Source organism: Andrena cerasifolii, chromosome 14, assembly GCF_050908995.1.
Source record: "Andrena cerasifolii isolate SP2316 chromosome 14, iyAndCera1_principal, whole genome shotgun sequence".
NCBI classification, from domain to species: domain Eukaryota; kingdom Metazoa; phylum Arthropoda; class Insecta; order Hymenoptera; family Andrenidae; genus Andrena; species Andrena cerasifolii.
In genome coordinates, this window is record NC_135131.1 from 1,634,891 (window position 1) to 1,646,567 (window position 11,677).

At 39.3% G+C, this 11,677-nt stretch overlaps 2 protein-coding genes across 51 annotated transcripts in view; one reads left to right on the top strand and one right to left on the bottom strand.

Annotated features, from left to right (window-relative positions):
- The window catches only part of Slo (calcium-activated potassium channel slo), a 228,869-nt gene that overhangs the window by 210,279 nt on the left and 6,913 nt on the right, over positions 1–11,677 (top strand). For 34 of the 50 annotated variants that reach the window (XR_013087040.1, XM_076826209.1, XM_076826208.1 and 31 more), the window contains 8 exons: positions 1,135–1,194; positions 6,644–7,040; positions 7,891–8,074; positions 8,178–8,273; positions 8,344–8,480; positions 9,667–9,779; positions 10,928–11,089; positions 11,531–11,624. Coding sequence is in view for 49 of the 50 variants with exons in the window: in XM_076826209.1 (XP_076682324.1) it covers positions 1,135–1,194; positions 6,644–7,040; positions 7,891–8,074; positions 8,178–8,273; positions 8,344–8,480; positions 9,667–9,779; positions 10,928–11,089; positions 11,531–11,624 (1,243 nt within the window). In the remaining variant the exon portion in view is untranslated. The remainder of the gene's footprint in view (positions 1–1,134; positions 1,195–6,643; positions 7,041–7,890; positions 8,075–8,177; positions 8,274–8,343; positions 8,481–9,666; positions 9,780–10,927; positions 11,090–11,530; positions 11,625–11,677) is intronic. The other 16 variants (XM_076826249.1, XM_076826246.1, XM_076826252.1 and 13 more) reach the window with 3 other exon arrangements.
- The window catches only part of LOC143376209 (uncharacterized), a 1,054,554-nt gene that overhangs the window by 204,654 nt on the left and 838,223 nt on the right, over positions 1–11,677 (bottom strand). The window lies entirely within an intron of this gene.

The window sequence follows — 11,677 nt, forward strand, 5'->3', positions numbered from 1 at the left end:
TGAATAATAGCGGTCCATGCTCCGGGGCGCGCAGGTTAAAGCCGAGACAGTTGAGGGCGGAACAGTGACCGCGCGCTCAGCTGACTCGGCTTTAAATTGCGCGCCGCGGAACTTGGACCGCTAATATTCAACTATTAATATCTCGAGAACGAAGCCTCGGATCCCAAAACGGTAAAGGACTTTTCGATGTGTTTTTGCATCAGGATATTGCGTGTTCAGGATTGGTCCTCAATTTTGGGAAACCCTGTATGTGGGTCTTCTGTAATTATTTTTCTTCGTAATTACCTCGTAATGCGATTCAAATGAGTTTTCTGGAAGTTCCTTATAAACAGAAGAAATGTATTACGATCATCATCATGATAAATTTAAAATAAAATTGAATTTTTAGGCTCACGCACAGTAACAGGTCAAACTTATAAAACCACAAATATGTGACAGCGGAAAATTAAACGCTGACTTTGTTTTCGGGAAAGTGAGCAAAAATTATAAACTCTGGCGGGTCTGTATTTTTTAAACACATTCGAAATCACCAAAATGACGACTTAACCCCCCCCCCCCCCCCCAATTTCACGTGGCGTGGAATGATCGGGTGCATTACTCTTCAACTTACTTGCGTATATTAATGTTAAATATACGTAATTCGAGATTTTGCTTACAGTAGAGTAACTATGAGGATATCAAACGAAGAAGACACTTTCTCATTAATGCCTCTTCTCGCCATCTAGTCAAGGAATCAGCACTCCCCGGTTTCATTTTTTGAACCAAAGTAGAAACATTGCATACATAATAATATAATTAAATTTCATCTCTAGTACCTCAAAACTGTTCAAATAAAGCACACAAAATTCTGTGCAAATTAGATTCTTCAAACTATGAATAAATACTGCGAGTTTTAAAAGGGGATACTCAATTTGATACCAATACATCTGTAATTTGAAGTAGCTTTCAACTGAATAAATAATAGTACTTTCATTTTATACATTGACAAAATTACGTGAACCACGTTAGTATCAGTGTTAGATTTGACACATCCTGTCCACCATGACCATCATGTACTGGACCATGCCTCGTGAGTCATCAAAACAGGTTCCAAGCGAAGATGAATCCAACGTTACGAAAACCTTCTGATTCCAGATCGCAAGAGGAGTCCACATACCCTGGCTACCATCTCGCCTACGAAGTCAAAAAACTCATGTACGCTTCTTTTGTTAACACTGTCTTACGTTCTGCTGTGGTTGTATCGTGGCTACATATTTAGTCGTACACTTGACGCGATTAAGTACACTTGTGGAAGCTTGCTTGCTAATTGCACGTAACCAAACATTTTTTTTACAGGTTTTCGATTATTCTTTACGATAAAACGTCCATCAGTTTCCATTCTGTGTATTATAGTTCTATATTTCTTGTTCTCTTCTTCATACAGGAAGCACCAAAGGTAAAATACATGTAAAGTAACATCGAAAGTAGTTTCAATGTTAAGTTTGACATACAAGGAAAATTATTACAAGCTTTCAATTATTTAGTATTTACGATTTTACCAGTTATTATTTTCTCCATTTATTTATTACGCCTTCGTATTTGTTATCTCTATATTTATAGCATTTTATATTTTTTTGGAAGGAAATTATGATTTCCATGTTTAGAGTTAACTAGATTTTTTCTAGTTATTGATTTTGCCTAAAATTTGTGTGCAAATAATGTTACAAAGAAACACGTACAACTTAATGTAGTCGTGCGTATCGATAAAATATGGGTTACGATGAAATCTTTACGTAATTAAAAACTTGACAGAAATATATGTCAAAGCAGGTATATAATGGATTTAAGATCGATAGGGAAGTTAATAGAGAAGTTTAATACTTTCACTTTTAACAGTGAAATATGTGCATGACCTTATATAAATAATTGCGAATATTTTTAAGCATGATTAATAGAAACAAACGAAAATATTTTACAGGAATTATACATATAACAAGACATAAGTATACAAAATAGTAGCATAGACTTGTTAAATCTTCCATTGTTTTTGATTGCCTCTGCATGTGGTGTTACGCATAGTTACAATGTGACTACAAGAATTACAGCAAAATTTATAACTGGGCTTAATTTTATGAGACGTATATGACTGACTTTAATGACGGCCAAAATAACGTTTTTCCAATTACACAGTTCATTAATTTTAATATGATACATGACTACTACAATTTTGAGATTTATATTGTGGTAATAACATATTCTGAAAGTTAATTGTTATAAAATATGATTTTTAAAAACATTATGTACGTCTATTTCCTGCAACTATGAAATACTACTTCAAATATTTTGACCTTGATACGACAGATTTCAATTTTTGCTGTGTACAATCTTTCATATTTAACATGTTGATTACGAGCAGTATGCCTTTAAGATAAAATAATAAAGAGCCTTAATTATACAATGACGAATACAAGTGTATTACGATAAACAGTACTAAACTGTATATTAATGTATGATTTAAAAATAATTAGTAACATTTTTTCGGTGTCCAAAATATTTTTCAAAAGTCAAATATGTTAGATGTATTAAATGAACTACAAAACTATGCAGGCATCAGATTTTACTGCATGCACATATTAACTATGTATATTTTTTATTATAAATTTACAGTCTCCTTCAAACCTGTTAATATACTTTACTATGCGATACAAAGTGTGCACCTAACGAAATTTGCATGTAATGCTTATTTTAAAAACATATACCTAGTGTACATGCAAAGTCAAAAAATTTCAATGAAGAATACACATGAACGTTACACATTGATAGCTAATGAATAAAAAAATGTATATATGTATATAAATATTTTCATATATAATGTGTATACATAAAAAATAATATATTTATTGTTACTGTCGTTCAAACAGTGATTGGAAATGATTTTTATATAAACGATACTATATTTTCCACCATTGATTTTAACTACCATTGTAAGATTTCGAAATCGCAATAGTTTGAAACAAAGGATAGTGTTCGTGATCCCTTTTCTCAAGAATACTTTACCAAAAAGTAATAGTAAATATATAGTATTTATTGGATATAAATATTAAATACAATAATAACTGTTTATTATCCGACGAGTATAATGAGTAGATTATACAAATGGAATATGATATCAATGAATATAATATATTATGAGGAATTGTTAATTTTCTTAATGATCAGGAGTATTTATTAAATAAATACGTACGCCAGAGTGAAACAGAAGGCTACTGAAATTAACAGATATCAGGTGCAATGTATTATACAAATATGGGCTGTATCATTGAGCTCGTGGAAAAGTTCTGTCAAGTTCTTTCAATATTCCTTACAAATTGTCGCTAAAATTCTCGAATGAATGTACATGGTTCATATTTAGTAATTTTGCAAACCATCCTCATGAATGGTAAGTTATCATTTACGAGCATTTACAGTATTTTTTCCAGAAACTGTATGCAAAATTTTGGCAAATGTTGTTGCCCCATTTCCAATGTAATTTGCATACAATATATCACACCAGAAGCTTATTTTGACTTACATCTTGATTTAAAAAAAATTGCTAAAAAATGTTTAGAATCCTGAGAAATGACATTTTAACATAATAAATCAGGGAAAACCTTGTCTCGGATGTTTCCCTGTTTATTATAATAACATCAAATATTGCATACTTAAAAGGGGCAGAACTTTCCCACTGGTTTAACAAATTAATTTTTTTTTTTTAAATATAAAATCTTTTACCGGGGTACTAACAATTCTAGGCATATTACTAATCAACTAAATATCTATCTTCAGTAAGTTTTCACTTACGAATTCTACAACTAGTATAGAAAAGGAGCATCATTAGAACTGATTAGTTCAAGTTCGATTAGCAACAATACGATGTACATATTGGGAAACAATCGTTAGAATCATTGTATTTTGACACTCCATCAACTTTACAGGTACAGACACTCTTAAATCGCCCGAAAACTTCAAATAGCCAAAGTTCAAAAATTGAAAACGTTCCAACATCGAAGAAAAGTTATATATTCCAAGATTTATGGTTCTCAATGACCTAAAAATGGGGGCGAGTGGATTCAAAAACAATTGTAATGGTGATGAATTTTGAAAAGATTATTATTCTCACGAATTTCTCAGCTCCATGTTATAAGTCATCGAGAGCCACGAAACTTTGTATTTACCTTTTTTCGATATTTTCTACGGTTTCGCATTAAAACTAAACTCGCAATTTTTTTAAGATATTTCCATCACTGTAGTCTGATTTTCGAGAGTTGAGACCTGAGGCGGGTCCCTCGGACGGAGCGTGGTTAAGGAGGAACCAATGGTACGCTACGCCGCACACAATCCATAGCTTACCATTGGTTCCTCCTTAACCACGCTCCGTCCGAGGGACCCGCCTCAGGTCTCAACTCTCGAAAAATCAGACTACACATAGATTCGTTTCATTACCAAAACAAAAAAGAAGTTGCATTTCTGCAAACTATCAAATCCTTTTGCATTTTCGAGTTATCGGACTTCTCCTGCAAGTTCCCGAGCTCAGCCATCTTCCCCTATTCTGCCTTTGCTTTCATGCATATGAACGATAGTTGTGTACCTCCCCACAAACTGGACATGACGCGTGAAAAGACCCGTAGGTAAAGACCCGTAAGAGACCCCACCTATGGACAATACTCCCTTACCATATAATACCCTTCACGAACAGTCTCTTCAGCTTGCAGCTATACTTCATGTACAGGGTGCACGGCTAGAGGTGGGCATCCTTATAGGAGCTGACTCTACAGATCAAAATAAGATGAAAATCAAGAATTACGAAATTGCGTTTATAGCATCGTTTCTGACTTATTAATTGTTGAAAGTACGCGTAAAAAGCTTCTGACGCGAGGGACTTATTGTTAAGCCCTCAAGGACCGACCCCTGAAACGAAAATCTGACCGTGCGGCCCGGACCCTCGGAACGGAAACCTCCACTGTGCGCCCGGGCAGTATGCATAGGAAATACGGCTTTAAGGTCTAAAGGTCTAAACACACTTGTTAGTTCCGTGTCAGTACGTAGAAGAAGAGACCCTCTACGCCGCTCTTCTTCTTACCACTGGTACGCCGGAACAGTACTAACACGGAATTGACAGGTGTAATTAGTCCTTTAGGGTCCGTACGAGATACGCAGGTGGCGATCAGTGAAAAACTTAGGGTCCGTACGAGATACTGAGGCGGTTGTTGAGAGGTTAATTAGGAGCTGTGCAACTTCTTCGCCGCCAGGGGCCGCACAGTCCCCACTCCCAGTCAGGCGGTTCCTCCACTAGGTATAAGCAGAGTAGCAATCACTCTACGTCCCTTCTTTTTACTCCTACGACTGCGGTCATATATACGTTGATTATAATTATGAGCGTATTGTAGCATAAATGTTTTATTGTAATAAAAAAAGGAATACATACCAAAGCTGTATTACTAAAATAACAATGACGACATACGATCAAATACAGCAAATCCTCGTTACCAGCCCGTTTCTACCATGCGTTAGAAGCCCGGCGACTATCCCCACCATTTCTTGGAATCCTTCAGACAAGAGTGGGGGAACCCGGGGACGAGCGAGAGGCTCTTTCGTTTCCTCTAGCTCGCTCTTCGTTTTTCTCACTTGCGCCATTGGCCGCGCGGAATATTGTCCACAACGCGCTACGAGCCCGCCGCCAGCCCCGTTCGTCGGGCTGGTAACGAGAATTTAATGTACAACAGGCCTGCCCTTTTGGGTGCAAGTACCTCCTCAAGTTCTGGGACCCGGGCAACAGCCGAGCGCGGAACTGTTACCTTGCTAACCGTTGCGTGGGTTTTGGGAAAGCTGCAAGAGTGTGTGTACGCCCATGCGCGCAAGGCCCAGCTGTATAGACTCGTAGTACGAGCCAGTATGGCCGCACGCACAGTCTTGCAGTTCTCCCGCAGCCCATGCTGTGGTTAGCATCGTAAGAGTTCCGCACTCGGCTGTTGCCCGGGTCCCAGAACTTGAAGAGGTATTTGCACCGTAAAGGGCAGGCCTGCTGTACAAGAAAAGATCTGACATCATTGCTCTTCTTAACTCATTTGGAGCACCCTGTATTTTCATCTATTTTTTCATTTACATTGGAAAAATAAAACGCTACTAATAAATCAGGCCGTATAAGAGTAGGAGCTATATGCGGCCCGCGAGCCACCAGTAGAGTATTGGAGTCAAACGAGTATGGTGGGGGTCGCTTTCCAACGGCTCAGCGGCGTAGGTAAGTCGGAGAGCGGCCGGAGGTGCCCAGTCCTGAGACTACTGCGAGCGCGCAGTAATAGTTACCGCGTTAGGCACGATGAGAAGTAGTCTAAATCCTTCGCGTCAGACTCTTCTGAAGCGTATCTTAAACAATTTAATAACTCGAAAACGAAGCCTCAAACGCAATTTCACCATTCTTGATTTTCACTCTATTTTGGCCTGTAGAACATTTTCTACACGGGATACAATGTTTCCAACGATGATTTCCCAGATTGTACGCAGTCTATGAATAGTGCCCCGCGTACTTATTCGCTCCAATATGCTTGGCCTTTGATTTCCGATCAAAGTAAATATACCAATGTTTCAGCCTTGTATATCGTTTAAGATGCTATGCTAAAACTTTCAGGCCGACGAGCAGAGCTTCGGGCGGCACGAACGTGAACAACAACGGTGGTCTCCAAGTCGGGATAGCCGACGACCAGGCGAAAGACTTCGACTTCGAGAAGACCGAAATGAAGTACGACTCGACGGGCATGTTCCACTGGAGTCCATCCCGCAACCTCGAAGACTGCATACTGGATCGTAACCAGGCGGCCATGACTGTCCTCAACGGGCACGTCGTCGTCTGTCTATTCGCCGATCCTGACTCGCCCCTCATCGGACTGAGAAACCTTGTCATGCCATTACGAGCTTCCAATTTCCATTACCACGAGCTTAAACACGTAGTGATAGTTGGGTCTGTGGACTACATCCGCCGCGAGTGGAAAATGTTGCAGAATCTACCGAAGATATCGGTGCTGAATGTAAATATTCTTTCCTGATTTTTAAATTGTATCCTATCATCATTTACCTTGTGTTTTCTTCCATCTCATTCACCAATTCAGATCTTCATATAGAATGCTATGTTGAATTTTATTGTTTCAATGTTTCCCCCACTTCTACTTGGACTTTGTCGCGTACTAGGTACGCGATTACACGCCAATTTAAATTTGTGCGATTGATTGAGAGGCAGTTTGTAGCCGTTCAAATATAATTTATTTCAGTATGGTTGAGTACAATTCTGTCACGCGTTGTGGCGACTTCGTCAGTTAGGAAAAGTAACAATGCTTCGCGAGCTCGCCTCACGCTCGCCTTGCGCTCGTCTTGCGCTCGTCTTGCGCTCGTCTTGCGCTCGTCTTGCGCTCGTCTTGCGCTCGCTCTCCTCCAGTTCTACCGTAGACGGGCGAATACTGGCGAGACTGCCCGAGGTGCCCAAATATGGCAAAGCCCATATAAAGGCTCCCCCAGACCAACGCGAATTTCGCGGTGCGGAGCGCATCCGCCGCGGATCAGATAACACTGCCCATAAGCCACCATGTATAAAAAAACTGCTGAACCGCGGTGGATCCGCTGCCGCAGCGGATCAGATAAGGCAGCAGTTTTTTATACGTGATATATAAAAAACAATGAATAAATAAATGTAATATTTGTATATACACTTTGTAACTTGTACATGTTTTGTGTATTTTTGCTTGTGATGTACCGCGGAATTCTGGAAAGGGCTTATGTGTGCCGAGGGTGAGAAAAGGTTGCGGAGCATTGATGTATTGAACCGCGTGCTGTGCCTATCCGTTCGTACAACACTGTACGTTAAATTGCATACTGTTCCTGCAGGGTTCACCACTAAGCAGAGCAGATTTGCGTGCCGTTAACGTTAATCTGTGCGATATGTGTTGCATCCTGTCGGCTAAAGTGCCTAGCAATGATGACCCCACCCTCGCCGACAAGGAGGCCATTCTCGCGTCCCTTAATATCAAGGCCATGACCTTTGACGACACGATTGGCGTGCTTAGCCAAGGTACGTATCGGCGTGATAGTCGGTGAATTTAATTTTTAATGTTTGCCGCAACTTTCCGTGCTTCATTTTGTATACACAATTAAATGTTAAGTGGCAATTCCAGCAAATAATGAGCAAGGTAATTTGACTGCAGTTGGCAGCCCGATTGTTTTACAGCGACGTGGATCCGTTTATGGAGCAAACGTGCCAATGATAACAGGTATCCAGACCTTATCTCAATTTCTGCCGTTTGAGAACGACGATGTTGCTAATGTCCGATTGCGTTTTAGAACTCGTGAACGACAGCAACGTGCAGTTCCTTGACCAGGACGACGACGATGATCCGGATACGGAACTCTACCTCACCCAACCCTTCGCCTGCGGCACTGCCTTTGCCGTCAGCGTGTTAGACTCGTTAATGTCAACGGTTAGTGACGTTATGAAATTGATATTAATAACTCTTAATAGTTTGTATTATCTGAATCATAACGTAAACTGCTGCGCTAAGTTTCCAGAATCTCTTCGTATTTATCATGCATTTAACGACCTCAAAGAAGAGTTTAATTTCTACATATTTACAGTTGCAATTATATATTTACTATGTTTCGCAGACGTGAACATTTATTTACTTCAGTATGTGTCGATAGTCTTCAAAGAATCGTGCATTTTTTATTAAATTCTATTAAAGTATGGACATTGCATTACAAGGCAAACATATGGATAATATTAAGCTTCCCGTAGGTATACCGCCTTGGATATGAATATAAGGCATTTTTCGTTCCACGTAACGTTTAATTAGTCACTGCCACGTCTGCATAAGTGAACTCTAATAATGTTGTACAGGGTGTCCCAAAATTGAGGGACAATCCCGAACATTCAATATGCTGATGCAAAAAGACATCGAAAAGTCCTTTACCGTTTTGAGATCTGAGGATTCATTCTCGAGATATTAACAGTTGAATCTTAGCGGTCCAAGGTTCGGAGCGCGCGGTTTAAAGCCGAGTCAGTTGAGCGTGGAGCAGTCACTGCTCGCACGCCACCGCGCGCTCAGCTGTTTCGGCTTTAACCTGCGCGGCGCGGAACAACGGTAAAGGATGTTCCGGATTGTCCCTCAATTTTGGGATACTCTGTATAGGTTAAAACATGCGTTATATAAGCAAACATATCAATAGTACCTATTCTATGATTATTAATAGTTTCTATATTCGATATTCCGAAGAACTACCTACATCAGACATCGTTACTTAAAAAAATATGCGTGTCACCTTCTGTGTCTACTTTCTACACATTTGCATACATTCAATAATATTTGCAATGAAAACAAAAACTGAAGCATTTGACTATTTCCAAGTGAGAATGAGAATTGCACACCATAATATCATCAGTGGCACTAAAAGGATCTACCAAAGCAATACAAAATGTCAATTAATTAGCAAATGTAAAACAATTTGCAATTATCCGTTAGATTCTTAAAAATCGGCCCGCTATTAAAAAGCTCAGACCGTTTTGCGTCTTAACCATTACAAAAGTTGTTTTTTCTAATCAATATTCTTGTCTGTCTAATAGCAGCAAATAGTATCTTGTACATAATGTTCATTATCTCTTAATTTCAGACGTACTTTAACCAGAACGCGCTGACTTTGATCCGGTCGCTGATCACCGGTGGAGCAACGCCCGAGTTAGAATTAATTTTGGCTGAGGGAGCAGGTTTAAGAGGTGGTTACAGGTAAGTTACATTCGAGATCGTCCTAAAAATATGCGCATGTATTAGGTCGGTGCATAAGTAATTCATTTTTTTATTATTAAGTACATTTATACCAATAATACCTATAGATCGTTTGTTTGCATTTCCTGAGGCCACTTTTGAATTTCCTAAACCAATTTCGACATACTCTTTCAGATAAAACAGGTTCACCACAAGTCTAAAAAATAATTCTAGTTGCTTCTGCATCCGATTTTCCTTGGTGTAATAGGGAAACCCAATTTCAGACAAATTAGGTGTTTATTTCAGTAACCAAGGAAAAGCTACGTTCACTTATTTACATCAGTCTTACCGACAGTCAATAAACATTATCGAAATAATACAGAGTAAAATAAAAATATTCTAGTTTACTTACATTTAAAGGCTTTAGAATTTGGACAGGGCCGGCGCGAGACGGGTTCAGCGTGTTCCCCGGAACTCGGCCCCTGCTTTAAAAGGCCCACGGTTCACGAAAGGCTCATCGTAAATTTTGCAGAGCCCTATGCACAGATATTTATTATTATAAAATTTCTTTAAAAGGCTCCGCGTTCCATGAAAAGTTCATCGTAAATTTTGTGAGGCCCAATGCACAGATATTTATTATTATAAAATTTCTTTAAAAGGCCCCACGGTCCACGAGAAGCTCATCGTAAATTTTAGCGGGGCCCTATTATAAAATTTCTTTAAAAGGCCCCGTGGTCCACGAAAAGCTCATCGTAAATTTTGCGGGGCCCTATTATAAAATTTCTTTAAAAGGCCCCGTGGTCCACGAAAAGCTCATCGTAAATTTTAGCGGGGCCCTATTATAAAATTTCTTTAAAAGGCCCCGTGGTCCACGAGAGGCTCATCGTAAATTTTGCGGGGCCCTATTATAAAATTTCTCTAAATGGCCCCGGGGTCCACGAAAAGCTCATCGTAAATTTTGCGGGGCCCTATGTATAGATATTTATTATAATCAAATTTAGAAGTACATATGAATGCTTTATCTTTGGCCCCGAACAATTCTAGAACTTAGCCCCGCAAAAGTTCATGCCGGCCCTGAGTTTAGAACATAACCGAAATTACTTATACACGGACCTAATAATATTGACCGTCATTTCATGTATTTCTGACAATTCTATTGTGACTTACAGTACGGCCGACAGCCTGGCCAACAGAGATCGATGTCGGGTTGGTCAAATCGCGTTGTATGACGGGCCGCTGGCCCAATATGGCGAAGGAGGCAAGTACGGTGACCTCTTTGTCGCAGCATTAAAGTCGTATGGAATGCTGTGCATTGGTCTGTACAGGTACAGGTACCGGACTTTTTTCCTTCTCTCGATGGTATTTATTGGATTATCTCTACATGAACATTATACACGTATCTTATCTCTAAAGAAAGAAAGATATTTCTCATCTGGCTGCCGCAATTGTTACACTGCCATTGATTATCTTTTACTATCCCATTCTCGTACTTTACTCTGTAACTTTTGATTTTTGCCGCATACTTTTGCATTTTGCGTTTTTGCATCATGAAAAAGAAACGACGATCGTAAGTTGCCTTCATCCAACAAATACCTATCATTTTTTATATCTGTCTCTTTGTGTCATCTGTTTGTTTAGTGCTTAGTTACAGTCACCAACGTTTAGTTTAGTTTACTTTTTATATCGTACATGGTGTATTATTTAGTTTAGGTCGTACGTTACGGACCGCCCCCCGTTATTTCATGCGACTAATCGTTCGTTAAATCTTGTAGGTTTCGAGACACCAGCTCGTCCTGCGATGCCTCTTCTAAGCGATACGTCATCACGAACCCCCCGGATGATTTTACGTTGTTACCTACAGATCAGGTACTAAACAAAATTTTTCCTTAAATCGACGAACTTGATTTACACGATGCATG